The following is a 22618-nucleotide window of genomic DNA, read 5'->3' on the forward strand; positions in this document are numbered from 1 at the left end:
TAAATGGAAGCCACTCAAAACGTTGCTTGGTCATGAAGGGGAGAAACATTTGTGTTGTGCAAATTACCAGACAGAACTCCCACCCCAACCCCCACCAGAACATGCTCCTTCATTATGGTATCTCCTTAAACTAGGACAGTGTTGGCTAACCTTTGACACGCCAGGTGTTGTGAAACTACAAGTCCCAGCATGCTTTGCCAATATATAGCAGCTTATTGCTGGAAGGGTATGCTGGGACTTGTAGTTTCACAACACCTGGAGTGTCACAGGTTAGCCAACACTGAACTAGGACATGGTCAGTGCTAAACAGCTGTACAGAGGACAAACCATAAATGGAAAATAAATATTGTATTTCCTTTTTCACTTTATCCACACACTGTGTAAGAAGAGTAAAACGGATGATAAATTATGTTCAGTCTGTCTCTGCCAACAGATAGATGTACATGGGCTATGCAGCCATCTAAACCCCTTACACAAAAGTTTAATTTAACAAAGTAAAAAAATAAATTAAAAAAAAAAAAATCAAAATCTAACAGCATGAAGAGGAGGTTCCCTGTTCTCCCCATCATTTAAGGATGTATCTGGAAGAAAAGCCAATGCGGTCACAAAGTAAAATCCATCTCTGCATATCAAAGTGCAACAATAATGGTATACTCACATTAAAGTATGCTTGGGGAACACCCAAATAAAAACATCCCATGACTTGTTAAATAAACCTTTAATACATATTTAGTGCCAAAAATTGGATTGCAAACACATTACTTTTAGTATGGGTAGCAGCCTTCATCTCTACAGATTGTCTCCCTCTGTCAACAGCTTGACACTGTGCTGCAAAGTGTAGAGAATATGCACGTTACAGATCACACAGCAGAATGGGCCACGGGCCTGTGGGCAAGATATAGCCCCAAGTGAGCGCTAGCGGCTATTCATGGCCCTAACAGAGATACACACTAATGTAATTATTAACTATGTATTATTAAAAGCCTGTATGATGGTTAAAACATAAAAATAAGACATGTTTTGCCCAGAAGAGTGACAGACAGAAAATACAGCTAGCATGATAATAGCATACCAAACAGCTCTGCCCCATGCCAGCCATGATTAACAGCTCGATGGATCAAGTAACATGCCCAAAAGCCTAATTAGCATGGTACATCATGGAAGCCACTGACCGTCTACCAGGCAAATAGAGGCTGGGGGCTTACATATCCTGGAAGATTCTTATTTCTTGTGAACACCTGGACATTAGAACAAAAATACTGCATAGATAAATAACAACCAGGTATAGGAGAGAGGTGTCAGGATCCATTTTCTATTACATGGACTGAAAGCAAACAAAAATCCCTGAAATTACCACCCCCGCTCACAAGTTTTTTTATTCAAAATAAACTAAATAAATTTAGTGTATTTACAATACAAACAATAAAACAACTTTATACATAGTGCAATACATTTGTTGTAACAAAAAAAATAATAAAAATAGACTAAAAGGGCTAAATGTATTATTTCACACTTCTTTCCTACAGTTGGAAGCAGTTCCACCTTGTGGAAATACACGTTAGTCCAGAAACGTCTTCAAACATACGTCATATGTGCAAAGACAGCAAAGACTCCAGCAGTGATCAGAGTCAGTAGTGGATGGCTGGTGAGGAAGCTCCAGGCGGTTAGTCATTTGGGCTGGTCTCTAGAGAAATAGGTCAGTATGTGTTGGAGTTTCAGGAGACGTTCTTTTAGGGATCTCACAGAAAGGACAGACAGCTGATACCTGGGATCCACAGGTAACACAGCTAGGAGCCACCAGCACCATGCTGGCCCACCTGGGGCAACCTGAAATATTAAGAATAGATCAGATTTGTTTTAGAAACATTTGCACCCTTTAGCACTTTAGCCGAGTATATTGGAAAGGTTGTCCGTAATGTTTTACTTTCAATAAAATGAGTGTGTTTTTCTGTTTGCTGATATTTGTGGAGGATTCCATTAGGCTGTAACTCAATTGTGCAAGCAGGAATATTGGTAAACTGGATTGTGCAAGAGCTCAAAGATCTGGAGCGCCATCTAGTGGACAAGTCACAACAGACCAGCTATAGACTTGCCTGCCGACCTTCTGTATTCAAACAGACAGAATACAAACTAAAGCAGAGTGTCTAGATAGTGTGCTTCATTAATGGAACAAGATGGTCATACAAGGTCAACATCAATAGGTGTAATTTACTTAAGCTATTTCATTGCATACTTCTTTCACACACAGTAACTAGGCACGTCTTTATTCCTTGTATGTGGAAAGTGTTCTGTACTCTACATAGTTGACACTCTCTCTGCCCTCCCTCCCAATATACCATTAACATCTATTAATCAACTGCACGTTGACTGGGCTTTTAAAAGAACGACCAGAAGTTATGCGGACACAGAACGGCCACCTTTGTTAGGACTCCTGTAGAGGCAGCTTCTTGAAAGTTATAAGAAGAATTAGGGCAAATTACTAGCTACAATTCCTTAGGAATTTAAGGAATATGCCTACACACCAAGAAAGGGGAACAGACTTTTGGGTAGTTTCACTGCCTTAAATCTGGGAAATGTCAGAGGGAGCAAGGGGTTTCACGCTGGTAGTAATACGGTGTCATTGCACAGATATAAGTAATTCCCGGCATATTGCAAATTCCCACCAAAGGATATGAACACAGTGAAGAGCACAGAACAAAATATTTCATTCCAATGCTAGAGTTACAATCTAGCCCCCGTTAATTGTTTTATGCTTATTAGCTCAGTCTCCTTTGCAGAACATTACAATGAGGAAAGTCATCTTGAATATTGCTAGAAACACACCTGTATGTTATCCTCTCTCTCTGGCATGGAACCAAAATGATAAAGAATCTGACTGCGAAATTTGTGCCTGAGGTGCTGGAACCAGCGACAGGCCAGAGCGTACACAGCATCATGGAGTTCTCGGAGCTGTTGAAGTTCTTCCTCCTCAACCTATGTATAGAGTGATAGAGAGAGTGTTACTATTCAATGCAATATTTCCACATCTACTAACTGATGTTTTACTGGATAGAGATACCAGCACATACTAGTGCAGTTGAGTCATCAGTCAAAGCTCTGACCAACCCAGGTAGAAAGGGGTTCTCTAGCCTCATATAGAACAGGTTTTTTTGTAAAAATTTTTTTTTTGCAATACTGAAGAATAAAGGAAGATTACCTGAGTATCCGTCAAGTACTCGATGTCCGCAGTGCAATAACCATCTCTCATTCCTCTATTTAAAACAGAAAACCTCTTCCCTCCAATTGTATCGACCACAGAACGTCCATCGGGCAGGAAATGAACATTTCGGATTTCCAGCATGCAGCCGTAATCTGCAAAACTAAAGAGGGATAGATACAGCATTACACAAACTGTACTGGTAGCAAATGGCTCTAGAGGTTACAGACATAGTATGTGATTTTGCTGTGCACATATAGTAAATAGTTAGGTGGCCTGAAGACCTGAAAGCAGTGGATCCCAAACTTTCTCCGTTCAAAGCACACTTGGGGTCCCCCCGCCTTGCTTACCACTGGCCCTGGCCAAGGCACCCCAGGCGCACAGTGTGGGAACCACTGTCTTAAAGCAATAGTGATACATTAACATATTTATTACTCTACCAGGCAAGAAGAGAACCATCATTTCGTAAGCATAAGACCTAAAATAAATTGGTCATTCTTTGGGTATGCATTGGCACACTACATGGTTTACCATTTCTTTATGACTAGTAGTTCTGTTTATTGCAGATAAGTACTGTACCTATTATCAGGGTCACTGATGCACATTCCGAATTGCTTTGTACCAGTTTCCATGCATCTTCTAATCATCAGTCGATATCGTGGCTCGAAGACATGAAGAGGACAAGGCACGGTGGGATATGCCATTGTGCATACAAATATAGGCACATTTTTTGTTAAACTAGTGAGAGGGAGAGAAGATAAGAGTAAGAAATTTTTACATCACAAGAAGCTGCATGATTTAAGATAGAGAAACAAATGCATTTGACACTAGAATCTTTCTAGTTTGATTGGAAAAACACATATGGAAGAAGTTTTTCCTTCTCTCAGTCTGTCTCCATTCTCCTCTTCCTCACATCATAACATACAGCCTTGTCCTGACAATCACACTAGTGGGTAGGTCATTACCTCCAACTTCACCTCTTCATGCTGTGAACAGTCTAATCCAGGCCTGTCCAACCTGCGGCCCTCCAGGTGTTGTAGTTTCACAAGTCCCAGCATGCCCTTCCAGCTATCAACTGGTTGTCTACTGGCAAAGCATGCTGGGGCTTGTAGTTTCACAACACCTGGAGGGCCGCAGGTTGGACAGGCCTAGTCTAATCATCTATATGAAGGCATACAAAATATGCTCAGATTATTACTGAAAACAGATTAACATTAGAGCACTGAAGAGTACACAGCTCATTGAAACAAAACAGAGGGGACAGTGTTCCCTGATAAGCTTAGATAAAGACATCTAAACAACCAAAACACATATTCCACAAGTTCTATCAAATGGATTCCTCTTAGAGTTCTCACAATCACTAAGTGACACTGCATTAGGTAAGCCAACATTAGTCAGACACGGAGCATGTCTGTGATGGCAGATGGGGAAGAAGAATAAGGGCACCAGTGCAGACAAAGCTCATTGGAGTATTCCAAAGCCTCTCTGCTCACTAAGTCATGTGATGTGACTGTGGTTGCCATGGTAGCCCAGTCATAACTATAGTCTGAACACAAAAAACACTCTCCCCCCCCCACCAAAAAAAACACTATGAAGTATGGTAAATTCAAACATTCTTCTGCCAGTGTTTAAGTTACAAAAAATATATATATAAAATTTGAAGTTAAATCTGATAATTACTTGGACAGCTCAAACGTTTCCTCTTCATGAATCTTTTTCCTCTCAGACAGCTCTTGACTGAGATACTGGTTAATGATCTCTTCCAACAAGAAGGTTACATTGTAGCTTCTGTGTGCTAGGTACTAAAACAGATATGACCGATTAATAAAGCAACATAGGATGGGACATTGCAGTTATTATAGTGGTCTAGGTCAGTGAATTCTAAACTCACATTATATTCTAAAGCAAATACTATGTTACATTGTAACAGGGGCTGGAGTTTATAAATGGCTGCAGCCATTACAACCAGCCACTGTTTGAAGCACAAAAGGTCACATAAAATGCAAAATTGAAAGGATATCTTACAGTAGAGAATAGTTTCATTTTTTTTTTTTTTTTAAAACACTCACCTCTGTTAAGCTTTGTTTACATAAGGGACACTGAGGCGTGTGATCCAGGCAGCGTTCCAAGCACTTCTTGCAGAAGGTATGCCCACAAGGTGTGGTTACTGGCTCGTAGAATAACCTGGAAACACCAGTTTTAATACATTAACTGTATGCTCTATAACATATAGAACCCAGTACACCCAGCTGTCAATCATTACAGATAACCACAAGTGAATAACATGGAGCGATAACTGCTATCAGATAGAAGTAGTCTTTAGTAAAAGTCTCAAATAGCATAATATAAAAAAAAAACAAACAAAAAAAAAAACAGGTCTATTTCTTTAAAAATAAAAATGAAGTTATAATCTTGTTCACTAATCTGTTAGGACAGGGTTTTCTTTAGCCTGTGAAATGGTTACTGACCTCATACAAAGGGAGCACTCAAAGTCACTTGCATCAATCAGGGTGTCCAGGATGGATTTATCCGATAGTAAAAAGACTTCAGCAGCTTCTACAACAAAACAGAATAATAGTTGTTTATTGCATTTTACACGTTCATCAATTCACACAAGTGGTGTAGGTGGTAGATCTTAAATTCAAAGTTATATTTCATATAGTGCTGGAGACTCTTAATTCTATATATCAGTTATATTTCATAATCATGCTATTCCAAATTTAACACATGCATATATATGTTTTCTTATACATTAGAACAGGCGTTGTAAGACTACAAGTACCAGTATACCTTGTCAGCTGTTGGCTGGCAGAGCATGCTTGGGCTTATAGTTCCACAACATGAGAGCCACAGGTTGGCCAGGTCTGCATTAGAATACAGGCATCAAAAACCTATTAATACAATCTAGATCAGTGTATAAATCTCTTTTCTCCAAGAGTAATAAACATGGCTGTAATATAGCATATTGTGTAGCACTTTACAATAGGCAACAAATTTAATAAAACAAGACTGGGTATTAACAGACAGAGGCAAGAGGGCCCCGCTCACAAGCTTACAATCTATATGATAACAGTTAGATACATGAGGTTAATGCCACAGACTGCATATTGGCCAAGCAGCTTATACAGTGAAAAAGTGCTTTGTGGGACTATGTGATCCACTCATAGGAGAGGTCAGAGTTTTCCGTATCAAAAGGAAAATAAATGTTAGTTCGGGTGAACTGTGCAGAGGCTTAGTAATTGGGTAGAGTTGTCTGGCTGGGTTAAGAAGCTAATCTGGGAATTTGATAAGCTTGCTTGAAGAGGTCGGTTTTCAAGGAACACTAGAAGGTTTGGAGACTAGAGGAAAGTCTTGTTGGAGGGAGTGAATTGCAGAGAGTGGGCGCAGCACCGTGTGGGGAAGGGGGGGGGGGGGGGTATAACCAGCAACAGGAGCAGGTCATGAGCATGGGTGACACATGCAGATCTTGCATCGACTTGAGATATTTTGAAACAAACTAAGGTGTATATTGCAGCGTTGTTTATGGCCTTCTAGGTTACTAGAAATATTTTAAATTGGTTCTGTTACATAGGCGACCCACGTAGGGACAGAGAGCGAGGCAGCAGTAGTATAAACAAAGTTACGATAAAAAATAAATTTAGCTGCTGCATTCAAAATATATTGTAGGTTTTAAAGTCCAGTTAAGGGACAACCAGTAAGGAGGGAATTGCAATAGTCAATTCTTGAGGTAGTGAATGCATAGATTATGTTTCCAGCTCCAGTTAATAATTAAACCTATTAAAACATAAAATAATCCCTCTTTGATTACATCTATCCAACAAACAAAATATTGCCAGTAATGCATTAGACAAACAAGATGGAAGTGTAACAGGTAGAGTTCTTACCTCCCTGCCGTATATGCTTCTTTCTACCATCCTCACATATATTTGCATCTTGCTCAGAGAGGGAGAGTTTCCTTTTGAGTAAAACGCCAGTTTCCTGACTAGGTAAGAGAGGTTCGGAAGCAACTCTCTTCAAGCTCTCCTCTGTGTCCCTTCTCCCATCACAGTAGGGCAGCGCATGCACGGACTGTGCTCGGTGTAAGCCACTGCTGGCCAGGATATTCATTGGTTTTGGTATGTCCTCATCCTGTGAATGAGAAACATAGTCTGTTTCCTTTTCTTATCAATAAGGCAGCCTGTGTTTTGTGGTATACACAGGGCCGGATTAAGGGAATGGAGGCCCCTGGGCTAAGGGGGCCTCCATTCCCCCGTGAGGAGACTACAGCGCACCGGGGAAGTACCGCAGTGAAAGTGCTCAGCAGCACTGATCGCCCCCGACCGATCAATACTGCTGCTGAGCACTTTCAAGGGCCCCCCGGATGCCCGAGGCCCCTGGGCTGTAGCCCAGTTAGCCCTATGGTTAATCCGGCCCTGGGTATACATAATTGCATAGTGAGCTCCAAAAGTTAAATATTAATAAAAGAAAGTAATATTTACTGAGCAAAAATTGACAATTACAGCTATAGAAAACATAAAAACTGCATCTCTATGCAGGAGAGCTGTAAAAAGACATTAGTAGTCATAACACCAACAGGAGATGTTGCACATCAAGCAAAAATAATAAAGATTAGGTGCTCTCTGAAATTTACCTGCTCCAGACTCGTCTGCGTACAATAAGACGTTTCTTTCTTATCGGATCCCAACACAAAAGGTTTTAGTGGTAAATTTGGCAAAGGTGGCATTTCAAGATCTTTCAGTATACCTTCAACAGTCTCAGGGACAGGAGAGAGAAAGTCACGTAGGATCTACAAGGTAAAAGAACATATGACATCAGTACAACGCTCTCAAAACGATCCGTAAAGTGCAATGCCCAATTCACACAACAAGTATAATACATAAGCTACAAGACTATTGAACTGCACTGTTTCCACATTAAGTGCGCGGTTCTGTCCCCCATTGGACTGGTTACATCACACAGCAGCTTCCATCTAGGATATTCTGGAGGACATATATGAAAACTGGTGCATAGAAGACATAACCAAGGACTATGAAGGAAAAGGAACACAGATGGACCATCCATCTTGAAGGACAGTAAGCATTCACTGCAAAAATACAGAGGCATATACATCAAATCGTGCTATTAATAATGTCTGGCTGAACAAAGATCTAGGGTGGGGAACAAACGCCCAGATCTGTGAGGACAAAGGAGGGACAAACTAAAACCAGCTTTGGTGAATCTAAACACATATACGCGAATAGTCAGTTACCTCCTCTATCTCTGTAATGGCAGATGTAAACTCTTCATCAACAGCCAAGCACTGAAGATAAGTGGTTAGCGATTCGTACAGATTTCCTGTGCTCTGAAGTATTTTGGCTTTTCTGAAGTAGACCTGAAAAAAAGTAAACAAAGTGTTATAAATCAATCGGGTAGTCAGGCAGGATGTACATATTACAGATCAGGAGGTAAATGTATGAAAGTCCGTTTTTTTTTCAACTCGCTGGAAATTGGCGACTTTGCAGCTAAAATTTAAATCAGCCTTTACAAGCCATCGCCGCTTTAAATTTTACCTGCAAAGTTGCCGATTTCCGGCGAGTTGAAAAAAAAACGGACTTTCATACATTTACCCCCAGGAATGTGGAGAAAGACAAATCACTAGATTCCATGCAGTTTAAGATTAATACATATTACGATATGTTTAAAATAGTTAGCAGGACAAAGTTATGAAAATTATATATATTATTTGGATAAGTGTAGGATGCAATATTGCCTTTTCCTCTCCTATATAAAGACTAATTCATATGCATATATTTTATTAGACATTTGTGGATAGCAAAAGTAAATAAATTGGAAAGATCTTGTCTTCTGTTTTTTTTGGGCAAACACAGCAACAGACAAATGAAGAAGCAACAAAACTAACATGATAAAATGAAAAAAAAAGAGTCATAAACATAAACCCAGAACCTTTGAGGCTTGCTTTCAGGAGAAATGGAATTTGGCTGTAGGACATTGGACATCATTTACAGCTGCTGCCTCAGATCTCTCCTGCTCTAAAAAGGCCCAGGAATTGCTAAACAGGCAAGTGGCAGAGATTGTGGCTAAATGTAAGTGCCAATACAACAGACGAGGTGGTCCCAAGGTTAGGGACCCACACCAAAGTACTTTCCTAGGGAAGGGGTGCATTTAAAATATAGTATAATGGAAACCCATTTCACAATGCCCTCCTGTATAGGATCATCATTAACATTCATAGGAAATTAGGTAAAATTCTATACCAGGTCTGGCCGACCTGTGGCTCTCCTGGTGTTGTGAAACTACAAGCCCCAGCATGCTTTGTCAGTAGACAACCTGTTAATAGCTGGAAGGGCATGCTGGGACTTAATTTCTCAACAGGTGGAGAGCCACAGGTTGGCCAGGCCTGTTCCAGATCATCTAGAACAGGCCTGTCCAACCTGCGGCCCTCCAGATGTTGTGAAACTACAAGCCCCAGCATGCTTTGCCAGTAGACAACCTGTTAATAGCTGGAAGGGCATGCTGGGAATTGTAGTTTCACAACATCTGGAGGGCCGCAGGTTGGACAGGGCTGATCTAGAAGGCATGGCTTAATAATCCCAGACACTTTAATGCACAATTTCACAGCACTCAGACACAGGAAATTAGAGCTGTATGGTGACAATGGTCTTCACAGCCACACAATCATTACCCTGCAGGCTTGGAGCAGGTAGTTGAAAAGTAAACAGCAAAGGGCAAGTAAAATAACAAAAATATAGGACCATTATGCAAGATTGTGTCCTAAAGGGTTAGGGAGGAACATTTAATAATATTTGAACTCCTGTAAAAGATCTTGCTGAAGTGGTTCCTGATCCCAAAGGCAGTTTATTAAACATCCCTGACAGTACAAATTTATTTGGATTCATATAGTTTTAATGTTGTGCAATATCTTCTACAGATAAGGTTACTAAAATACAATGACCTCACTAGTAACGTCAAGCAGTAACATACCTCTGCTGAATGAAATAAGTGTAGCATAACATAGTAACATTACTGGATAATCACCTCTGGCCAGTTGCTTTGTTTTGAGAGGACAAAGTCCAGTTCTTTATGAGCTTTCCCAAATTCAAATAGTGCAGTATAGGACTCTGCTCTGTAAACACGCAGTATCAAATCATTAGGATCTGCAAGGGTAAAACACAAACACAAATAAATCAGAAGAGTCAACATTCCAGGCCAGTGATTAGTCAACTCATGCTAAAGCTGAGAGGTCTTAAACATTGGTATATAACAGGGGATGCAGCTAAAAGGTTTCTGAACATGAAGTACTGGAATGTAAACGGGTACTGCCCACGCTAGAAACTGCTCAAACCCTGGCAGCCAGAAGCCAATGCTAAAGGGCAGCACAGGCATTCACTGACATGAATGCCAAAGTATTTTCTTCTCAAAATCTACACTGTATCTACGTTGCACTAAGACACAGAATGCCTCTTGAACAGGGAGATGTTATATTTAACAGATACTACACTATCTTAGCTAAAAGCTTCATTAACCATGATTGTGGACTGTTGAAAATATAATCTGAATGTATAGCGTTTTAGAAACCCCCTAAGACATACACATGATGCTACAACCCCCTCCTCTACAGCTCTATATATGCAATGCTAGTTGTGTAAGACATGACATCAGAAGTGACTTGTGCCATAACCATTAGTCATGTGACCTGGGGGAGGAGCCTCCTTTCTAGGAGAGAGTCCACTTTTGCCAATCAGACACCTCAGAATCATAACACCACTTCCATATTTGCTACACTGAAGTCTCTTGAAACTGGATACAGAACTGTGTGTATTGTACGGTTATTTAGGAAAGTGATGTATATAGAGGATCTTCATCATTAAAATACTACTTCTGCACAACAAGTGTGTAAACTCTGAGGTCACATATGCGCAAAATAGGTGTGCTAGGTTTTACAAGTAACCCTCACCTGTGCAGACCTAGTAAACATAAAAACCCTAACCAAGCATTACGTACATGAACATTGTGCATGCCAGTATAATAGCAGCCCGTCTCCTCTAAAGGAAAATATCCTTTAATTAGTGTGTGTTTCTTTATACAAAAATATATGTTGGGAACTACTGTATTAAAACACCTTAAACACATTAAGGGCCCTATTTATTATAGTTAATTTACTTGTAAATTCCCAGAAAACAGCTGTTTTCAAGGACTGGACGCATATTTAAGTATTTTTCTAATCTATCAACACTGCATCGCAGCAGATATCAGATATCTGCTGCTTTGCATTTTTTGAAATACATAGTCCCCATAGAGGTCTATGGGGACTGCTATGTACCGCAATTTAACAACATTTCAAAATACTTTTACACCTATGGTAATGTATGCCAGCCAGGCGAAAATTACCGTTCTTGATAGTTTTCAACACTGTTCAGCTCTGCTCCGAAGAGCAGAGCTTCACAGCGCATGTGTGGAGGGATCACATGACATGATTGTGGGCAGCACGGTGGCTTAGTGGTTAGTATTTCTGCCTCTCAGCACCGGGGTCACGAGTTTGATTCCCAACCATGGCCTTATCTGTGTGGAGTTTGTATGTTCTCCCCATGTTTGCGTGGGTTTCCTTCAGGTGCTCTGGTTTCCTCCCACACTCCAAAAACATACTGGTAGGTTAATTGGCAGCTAACAAATTGACCCTAGTTTGTCTGTATGTGTGTGTTAGGGAATTTAGACTGTAAGCTTCAATGGGGCAGGGACTGATGTGAGAGTTCCCTGTACAGCGATGCAGAATTAGTGGCGCTATATAAATAAATGGTGATGATGTCACATCGCTCTCTCTGCAACTGTACAGATGCAGGGATATTTGTACGTGTGCCTGAGGTTTTCAGTTGGCTTACTGGAGTAAGAAGAGGACCTCCGTGGATCGCAAACTTCTTCGGAAGTGAAGAGGCAGTGGTTAGTTATGAACTTCACAGGAACAGTAGTTTTTCGGAACTGCTGTTCCTGTGTTTTATTTCATAAATATGAGAAATAGTTCAATCAATGTGATAAAGATTGAAAACTATTTTTCATTTCATGCGGTGGTTGATAATTGTGCCTCTAAAATAAGAAACAGATTCAGCAACCATGGAGGAGTGGGGTCGTGTGGGAAGTAGTGTGATTACCCACTACCGATTTACAATGGAATGGCTTAGAGCAGGAGAGACTGAGTAGTGCCTATGGTTTCAGGACCTTCTCAAGTGCCCCCAAAAACTCATGTTTTTACCCGTATCTGAGAACATGTGGGATCATTACAAATAGAATTAAACAGTTAACTGACATTTGCATGTTTAAATTTTAAAATAAAAAATGAAACCAAAAACACATGGCCTATGGGGAGTACTTTGCATGAGTCACTAGATCCCTTTGTTACTCTAAATCAGAAAATAAAGTGTCCTAAATCATTATAGAGCATTATGAAAAACTGTAGCTTTCAGTTCTAGCTCAACCTGCACGTAACATTGTAAATAAATAACTCAACATATTGTCTTAATATTTACAGTGTCTGAAGGACACAATGTAGACAAGAGTGAAACATCAATTTAATTAACACTGGTTCCAGTTTTCAGTAATACCACTTTCATACTGCCGCACCCGGGTCCGACCGGGGAATTACCCCTCGATAAATAACGGGTTGAAGACCCGGGATTTTTCACTTGTACCATTCATACTGCACCAACACCCGGGTCGTTTGAACTCGCCCCGGGAAAAAAACCAGGATTTTGGTGCAGTATGAATGGGGCTATTCAACGTGCTATTTCTTAAACAACACAACATGTGTTTAGTTGTTCAAAGAGTTGATTTTTGCATGTTTGGGACATTAATTCTTAGAGTCCATATAATGCCGGGTATGTCTTAGGCCAGGTACCATTTGTATTTAAATATGTAGGTTCAAACACATTGAAACCACCTCAAAGCCAGATGTGTTTGATATGGAGTTGTGTTGCTTATGTTAAGTGAGGTCACTCTACTGACCACAATGTATTTGACTTGGTTTAAACGCAATGAATTGCGCAGGCAACATTCAGAGAATTACAAAGCTGTTGCGTCACTCCCAAACACCAGTTTCAGTATGGGGTCTTTTTGAAACTGTGGCTTCAGTTTTCAGACCCATGTTTATGCATTGGGCTACTGGTAAAACATTTGTAACACACACAAATTTATGCTGGTGGGTATGACCATTATTACAACCAAGAGACATAATACCACAGTAAAAATGCTATGCTCTGTAGAAATGAAGTGTATTCCAAATACCCAACAAATATCTATGGATTAATTGTTTACCCTCTTATAACTCCATGACATACTGGTCAATAAATGTAATAGTAAGGAGCCCTAAAAACTCCCTTAATGCTATAATTTAAAACTCTACCACTGTCCCATTCAATTATCTAAAACTTATGTATAGCCTGTCTGACACAGAAGTTTACTGAATGAGATATCTGGAAAGCAGTATGCAAGCAAAACTTATGTCAACCCTATTGTAAAAGCATGATGGTATGTAAAGAAAGATGATCAATATAAAATCAGCATAGTATATACAACTCATCTCTCATCAAATCAAGCCACTAAAAGAGGCAATATAAACCCAGCACTGCTGGTCTCCCCAGTCCCTAATAATTGACATTTGATTGCTGTGGACAATCAGTACTGTGGCTGTAGGCAGTAATACCCAGGGTATAGCTATGGCTCAATCAGGGGAGGGCTGACAAATTTTATCCCAGGGTGCAAGACTGGACTCAGCAGCTTTTCAGGAACATTTTAAAGGACAAAAATGCAGGTGGCCCAGTGACCCAGCCCAAGGTAGCCAACTATAGGACTGGCACAGGGGGCAGATCCCCCCCTGACCCCCATCCCAACCTGCCACTGGGATCAATGATAGACGATGATGATCTACCTGTGTCCATGGCGAGGTGGATACTGTGCAGAGCCTCTCGGTGCTTCCCTGCCCCCAGCAGCTCCGCGATGTCCCGGTGCTGCCAGCTCCTCCTGGGGAAGCGCTTGTCCGCCAGCTGTTTAAGCAGCACGCAGGTTCTCCGAGGGTGGCAGCCCATGTCCCCTTGGCACACCCGGCAGCGCCTCCTCGGTTCCCCCCGCAGGCAGGGCCAGCAATACGTGTGCCCGCACTGGGCAGTCACCGGATCCCGCAGGAAGCCGCCACAGCCCGGGCACACCAGCCTTGCCTTGGTATCTACCTCTCCAGCCACCCCACCACCCGAGCCCCTGTACTGCCGCAACAAGCACTCCACCAGCCCCTCCAGCTGTAATGGCCGGGTGGAGGCCAAGGCTTCCCTCAGCACCGCCATCCCGCAGCGAGGTCCGGCAGCAGCAGACATGACAGCGGTGTCACCGAGCAGCGGCACAGACCATGATGTCAGCCTCCAGCAGGCTCACTGCCTGCTCTTACATAAAGACACGTCATGTGACCGCCCTGCGCACTTCTCATTGGCTGCGGCGCAAGAGAAGGTTACAAAACACGATGCGGTCTCTGCCCAGTTTCATAATAACACAGAGGCTGGGCTGGTTGTAATCTGGGATTACGTGACTAGGGTCACAGAACTGTATATATAATGCACCCTCCTCCCCAGGAAGTGACTCTCAATCAAAGTACACAGGGGTAATATCGGACACTAGTTGTCTTTGTATATGTTGTATGTAAATACCGTAGCGCCATGTTTTAAACAGAAATTAGAACCAGATATTAGTGCTGAATCCAAATCTAATAATCAATTGGTGCTGCTATCCTTAGAATACTCAAGTAAATTGAATCTTTAAGATAATAATGAATTATAAAGGGAGGGTTTATCATATATGTACACTACATGGCCAAAAGTATGTAGAGACCTGAACACAGAGGTGGAACTAGCAAGCTATGGGCCCCGCTGCAGGAGCTTTTCAGGAACATTTTAAAGGACAAAGATGCAGGTGGCCCAGTGACCCAGCCCAAGGTAGCCAACTATAGGACTGGCACAGGGGGCCGACAGCTTGCTTCTTCCGACCCTCTGCATCTGCCGTGCAGGGGGCCCCATTATCTCCAAGGGCCCAGTGCACCGCAGTGGCGTAACTACTGTAATGGTAGTTCCGCCACTGCCTGAACATTACATCATACTTGGCAGCTGTTCTTATCTTCCCTCCAGGATATCCCGGAAGGAGTGGTTAGATGGCAAGTGCAGGAAAATGCAATTGCGTCACCGTGTGAAGGGTCGATCTGGAGGCCATATTACAATTACAGTCAGTACTTTCTGCCCTGGCTAGCTGGTGAATACAGGCAACCAATACCAGAGGACCCGCCCCCCACATACACAGGTGTATAACACAACCACATGTGAGCAGACTCTAGTGCAGTGGTGTGGTGCAGTGCAAATAAAATATTGGGTACCAGACCATCTACACCTGTTCAGCCTAATCCGCTTCTAAGACCTGTGACTATAGTGCTTCACTCAGCATTCGTCCTGTTCCTGAATTATTACACTAGCGTATACCTCAGTCCTTCTGAGTCCTGCAGCTCATCACTTCACAGCATCATCGTTCAGCTTAATTTGCTGTTAAGACACTGGTCTGTCCCGGGCAACACTGTAGCAGTGGGTGCTAGGATAATTGTTTAAAATGGTCTAGTTAAAATGTAAATTCGCAGAACGACAAGTCCCAGCAAGCCCAGCAAGTTCCAGCATGGACTGCTTGGGCCTGCTGCCACATGTAAAATTACAAGCACCGGCTTGCCAATGGCTGCAAGCATGCTAGAGCTTGTTGAACTACAAGCACCAGCATGTCCTGGCAGTCAGGGCCCGCTGGGACAACTAGTTCCACAAACATACTTAGCAGTAAAATAAACAGATACCGATTGTTGTATTATTTTATGTGAAATAAAGACTCACCCAAGACATTCTAAGAGAGATGGCAATTATGCTTTAGCTTCATTTATGGATAAAATTAATTATGACAGTAAGGGAATATCAAGACTATATTACATGTGACATTTTTTTATTAGATGTTAATTGTTTTAGTATTAGAACTACAAGCACCAGCATACCCATGGCAGCAAGGGAATGCTGGCACTTGAACAATCACAAGTGCCAGCATGCCCTGACACCCAGGGCCCTCTGAGCCATGTAGTACCACAAACTAAAATTTAAATAAAACACACTCCTCTTTAATACAACATTATTGTAATAAAAATAAAAACAAAACAAAATAAAATGTAAATAACTCACACCTCATTCATACCACATCATTTTATTAAAAATAATCCTTTTAATCCTTAATGCTTAAGTGCATAATAAAAACCAAAACATTCTAAGGTACTGTAGGTGTCCAAAAAATACCATCCAAGGTCCTGTAGATGTCCAAACATATGAACTCCCCAAAAATATTCCACAAGTAGTTTTAAAAAAATATTATTTTCTTCCTTCTTGAAGAACCCCAAATAATACTCTGGGTACTGCTTAGCAAAATAAGAAACCATGAACAACAAGAAGACGACAAGAACTTCCTCTATGGGGAAACACACGCCACAGAATGAAATATTGAAATACGCAAGGTCTATTTATAAGCTAGGGAGCTTTCTCACGCAGTCAGTGAGAAGTATGGAAAAGCCCCCTAGCTTATATACAAACCTCACATCTTTCAATATTGAAACCTTCTAAATTTTTACACAGTATAGAGCCTGTGGTTCTGGCACCCGCTGCCTGAACTTGGATTAGCCCCATAGCTGGTGCAAGAGATTACGGCAGACAAACAGGCGTAGGGCTTCATATGGACGTGGCTTTGTGCTCTTGAGTTTGGCACATCCCTACTTTATATTCACTACAGCAAAACACTGATTCTTTATTGGGACAACTTTAGGGCGACGAATTACAAATTAATTGTCTGAATCTTTAAAGCTAGCCAAATTGATTTGTCAATCATTAATGAGAGCATGTACACAGGTGTATCTAGCCACTTAACTGCCTCTTGCGGCAACTGAAATGGCTCCCTTTCCATCCCTTGGACCAGGGCCGTTTCTAAATAATATAGCTCCAGTGTAAAGAGTTAGAATGCATCCCCACCAGATATATTTTAATATGTGGTCATTTTTGACTTGTGAAATGCAGTGTAAATAGTTTATAAAACATTTCATGGTAAATTAAACACGTTTTATTACAGTATGTTGTAAGAAAAATAAAACACAGTCTTCACTCACACTTAATGCACAAAAATACGTTTAGCAACAACATGCAGCCACTATAAAAGCATCATAGCCATCAAGACAGGAAGATGAGATTAGCAAGTTATTTAGACTTGCACATGCAGCTGTTCCCTTGTGAAACTGACATAGACAGTCTACAGTTCCTGAGTGCATAGATAGCATGTCCCAGCTACAGGCCCGGCGCTCCCATTAGGCAACCTTAGGCAGTTGCCTAGGGCGCCGGGACCTGCAGGGCGCCGCTGAAGCTAGATTTGAAAATCTAGTCAGCGGTGAGAGGTGGTGCAGCGGCGGCGGGGTGCCGCCGCTGTTTCTTCAATGTCCGCCCAGGCTGCCCGGCGCGTCGCTCCCACTGTCTGTCACACACCTGATCACTGACATCAGTGATCAGGTGACACTGGGTCACTCTTCCGCGGCGCCTGTGTAGTATATCACACTGTCTGTCAGTGACAGACAGTGTGAATAAAGTTTGCTACCCAGCGCCCCCCTCTCTTCCCAGCATGCCACGGCTGCTCCACCCCTCTCCTTTGGTGTAAAGAAGCTGAGGAGCGGTGGGCAGCCATTACAGAAGAGCCTCTCTGCATCTGAACAGCCTTCAGCATCAAAAACAGTAAGTATCTTTATCTTTTATTTTTTTTTGTATTATTAATTTCATTTTATAAAAAATGGGGTACCCAAAGGTGAAGTGTGGAGGCCCAAAAAATGTTGGGGGTGGGATTTTTTATTATTATGTCACACATTATGGTCTATATTTAATTTAAAAACTATAGTGGATAAAATAATTATTTTATTGCACCTCATGCTCTATATTTGACTTGCTTAAAGTCAATAATAGAGCATGACGTGCCAATAAAATAATTATTTTATCTACCATAGTTTTTAAATCAAAGATAGAGCATGAAGTTGCAAATAATATTAATTTTTCTCCCACATAGCTTGAAAATTATATATAGAGCATGAGGTGGAAAATAGTATTTTTTCAATAGTATAAAAATCACTATTTTCCACGTCATACTCTATATTTGATTTGCAAAATATGCGGTGGAAAAATGACTTTTTTGCACTTCATGCTCTATCTTTGATTTAAACACTATGGTGGATAAAATAATTATATTATTGGCACCTCATGCTCTATTATTAACTTGCTGCAAGTCAAATATAGAGCATGACGTGCCAATAAAATCATGGTGCTGCAGGGGGGGGGGGGGACAGAGGACATGGTGCTGCAGGGGGGGGGGGACAGAGGACATAGTGCTGCAGGGGGGGGGCAGAGGACATGGTGCTGCGGGGGGGGGGACAGAGGACATGGTGCTGCAGAGGGGGGGACAGAGGACATGGTGCTGCAGGGGGGGGGGCAGAGGACATGGTGCTGCAGGGGGGGGACAGAGGACATGGTGCTGCAGGGGGGGGGACAGAGGACATGGTGCTGCGGGGGGGGACAGAGGACATGGTGCTGCAGGGGCGGGGACAGAGGACATGGTGCTGCGGGGGGGGGGGGGGGGGGAAGAGAGCACATGGTCAAGCAGTGGGGTGGGGCAGTGTGCTGCAGGGGGAGCAGAGTGTGATGGGTCATTCTCACAAGTTTTTGTTCCCATATCTAATACTTGGATACTTCCCCTCTAGAAATCCTGTGATTGCCCCTGGACAGCAGTGGAGTCTGGACAACGTTCTCTATGAAACATCACGGCAGCCAGACCGCTATAGGAGGTAAGGCTTATTTTTTTATTTTTTTTACCGAAAGTGAAGTGTGTGAGTGTCTGGGAAGTGGGTATTTGACGTGTTCTGGGGTGGGTGGGGGGGGGGGGGGGGCGGTATTTTGAAATTTTGCCTAGGGCGCTGAGAACCCTAGCACTGGCCCTGCCCAGCTACCACCATAATAATCCATACCTCCCAACTGTCCAGATTTGGACAGGACAGCCCAAATTTGAGGGTCTGTCCTGTTATCCCAACAGTCAGCATGTGTGTCCAGACCGCTAGGACTATGAGGACCATAATATGGAGAGAATATAGCGGAATCGTGATATGGGATCATGTTGGACAAGGGTGGTTAGGGGTGGGGGGGGGGGGGTTCACTATCTGACAAGGTTAGGATTCTTGCTTTCTGTATTGTATATAAGCAGTCAGTCAGATGCTTTCTGCAGTCTATGACAGCCACTAGAATACTCTCTATATTGTATGGTGGTCAAATGGATGCTCCTTGTTCTGTATTGTGTTTTTGAGAATGTTGTCTGTATTGTTGTATATGAGTTACTACAAAGATATCTGTATTACATGGTGGTCACTAGGATGCTATCCATATTTTATGTTGGTCATCAAGATGCTTTCTGTATTGTACTACGGTCACTAGAATGATTTGCATATTGTGTATTGGATGCTATATCATGATGGGGTGGAATTCTTTGGGTACACACCCTAATGAAATGTGCCGCACCATCCTATAGGATGAGACCTGATCTCCGCAGGTCTTCGGCAGAAAAGTGCATTTGTACACACACTCCAAGCAATGCAATAAAAAGTTTTAAACACTCAAAAGTGACAAGACTTCATAAACCCGAACACCGAAGCTGGAGAGTGTGCATGAAAGATATAAATATACTCTGCTAAAGAGCGTATATAGCAAATGTGTTTCTTTTCTTGTTTTTATGCCATTGTATTATCTTATCTGCATTGACCCTTGTCCATTATACAGAGATCATACAGGGTGAACCATACCACTTAATGACCTTATTCACCACTGACACCAAGGCAGCTAGGAAGAGCCCCTGCATGGTTTAGTGCTAGGGCTGATTGGTCACTGTGATTAGGGGGATCCAATGGTGCAGGTCTCCATGATATTACATTAGCCATCCCACAATAGTTAGCGTAAGGACCCTTTTGGAGCACCTATCTAAAAGGCAGTGATCTTTCTGGCACTTTACCATTCTATAGGGACCTTTGGTTGTAGCATAGTTATCACCTCTATGTTTCCCTCACCTATATGGTTCACAGTTAGTTTACCCTACACATCACAAGAACAGAGTTGCCTGAACAAGGTTCTTTGGTTTTCAGTGCATTGACTGGTTGAGTTTAGTAGAGAGGGAACAATGTTCTGCCCAGTCTGGTCGCTTATTCAGTGCTCAGGGATATTATTGTCTCTACATTTTGGATCCAGTTTCATGAGCAAGCAGCCTTTCTGTGGACTTACTCTTTGATTTATATTAGCTATGTAATTAAGCTTCTGATTGTGTTTTTTATATTTTATCCCAGGAGTTTCTACTGTGTATACAAAAGCAATAACTAATAATGGACTCATTCAGAGTTGGCCGTACAGCAATTTTTGTGACATACATATAAACATTTCCATATTGGACATTTGTATAAAAAGTGCAACTGTATCTAGATTTGTGTGTATCTTAGACATGCGGCCACCTTACACCTAGAGAGATGGAAGCTGAGACGGACAGTCATAAGGTGAGTACAGTAAGGGAGTATTCAGTACGCCCCCTGGAGATACAAACTGATTAGACTCATCCTCCGTTTCTTTGGTGGTACTGGAGACGTGCTGTACAAATACACAGAGATGATGACACAAGCAGCTCTATTAAGCAGCTCCTGATTGGCTGTCTGCATATTGACCCTTCCAGCTAATGTTACTTAATTCATTAGGGTTGTGGTCAGATCATGTCAATTCGCGGGCATATATTTGGATTTCTTATTTGTCATGTCTGCAGAAGAAAAGCTTTCCATTGAATTTTTAAAACTGTAAATGATAGATTTGGGGTATTTATATTTCAGTACATTTTATTTGGAAAATATGACTTTCACATTTATTATTAACACTATAACTCTACACAATTGTGGAGCATAGGTATATATACATATATATGCATTTATAAGCCTGATGCAAAAATACTGCTGTTTTTCCTTTTTCCAAACTTTTTATTGACTCATATAAGGAAATTACAAATGTTATAGTGTTAATAATAAATATGTAATTTCCATATTTACGTCAATAAAAAGTTTGAAAAAAGCAAAAAAACACTGCTCTATACCTATGCTCCACAATAGCATAGAGACATGGCTTAACAGTATTAGTAGTAAATATGAATATTACAGTCTCAAAATTATAAGGAAGGAAATATCTGTGAGTAATAGACATATGCAGTGCTTTTTTCCCATTGAACGCTGGGTACGGCGTTCCGGCACCTTTTTTTTTAAACTTTTTTTTTACTTTTTTTTTTTCTCTGCGGTGCTGCTACAGTGCATCTGTGTGTGTGTGTGTGTGTGTGTGTGTGTGTGTGTGTTTCCTGCTTCCGAAGGCTACAGAATAGAGGGGGAGCAGAAAGAAGGCTGCAGAATAGAGGGGGAGCAGAAAGAAGGCTACAGAATAGAGGGGGAGCAGAAAGAAGGCTACAGAATAAAGGGGGAGCAGAAAGAAGGCTGCAGAATAGAGGGGGAGCAGAAAGAAGGCTGCAGAATAGAGGGGGAGCAGAAAGAGGGCTACAGAATAGAGGGGGAGCAGAAAGAGGGCTACAGAATAAAGGGGGAGCAGAAAGAAGGCTACAGAATAGAGGGGGAGCAGAAAGACGGCTACAGAATAGAGGGGGAGCAGAAAGAGGGCTACAGAATAGAGGGGGAGCAGAAAGAAGGCTGCAGAATAGAGGGGGAGCAGAAAGAAGGCTGCAGAATAGAGGGGGAGCAGAAAGAAGGCTGCAGAATAGAGGGGGAGCAGAAAGAAGGCTACAGAATAGAGGGGGAGCAAAAAGAAGGCTACAGAATAGAGGGGGAGCAGAAAGAAGGCTGCAGAATAGAGGGGGAGCAGAAAGAAGGCTACAGAATAGACGGGGAGCAGAAAGAGGGCTACAGAATAAAGGGGGAGCAGAAAGAAGGCTACAGAATAGAGGGGGAGCAGAAAGAGGGCTACAGAATAAAGGGGGAGTAGAAAGAAGGCTACAGAATAGAGGGGGAGCAGAAAGAGGGCTACAGAATAAAGGGGGAGTAGAAAGAAGGCTACAGAATAGAGGGGGAGCAGAAAGAAGGCTACAGAATAGAGGGGGAGCAGAAAGAAGGCTGCAGAATAGAGGGGGAGCAGAAAGAAGGCTGCAGAATAGAGGGGGAGCAGAAAGAAGGCTGCAGAATAGAGGGGGAGCAGAAAGAAGGCTGCAGAATAGAGGGGGAGCAGAAAGAAGGCTACAGAATAGAGGGGGAGCAAAAAGAAGGCTACAGAATAGAGGGGGAGCAGA

At 42.0% G+C, this 22618-nt stretch overlaps 1 protein-coding gene across 1 annotated transcript; it reads right to left on the minus strand.

Moving 5' to 3' along the window:
• Positions 1-701: 701 nt before the first annotated feature.
• On the minus strand, positions 702-14625 carry LONRF1 (LON peptidase N-terminal domain and ring finger 1). Its single transcript, XM_075196136.1, has 12 exons — positions 14112-14625; positions 10232-10350; positions 8445-8567; positions 7827-7982; positions 7081-7324; positions 5665-5752; positions 5266-5380; positions 4877-4998; positions 3776-3934; positions 3197-3359; positions 2824-2973; positions 702-1827 (listed from the first exon to the last, which is right to left on the minus strand). The coding sequence occupies exons 1-12, from the start codon at positions 14548-14550 to the stop codon at positions 1669-1671; spliced, it is 2037 nt and encodes a 678-aa protein (XP_075052237.1). The 5' UTR covers positions 14551-14625; the 3' UTR covers positions 702-1668.
• Between the last annotated feature and the right edge of the window lie 7993 nt (positions 14626-22618).

This window comes from Mixophyes fleayi, chromosome 1 (assembly GCF_038048845.1).
Source record: "Mixophyes fleayi isolate aMixFle1 chromosome 1, aMixFle1.hap1, whole genome shotgun sequence".
Taxonomy (NCBI): Eukaryota; Metazoa; Chordata; class Amphibia; order Anura; family Limnodynastidae; genus Mixophyes; species Mixophyes fleayi.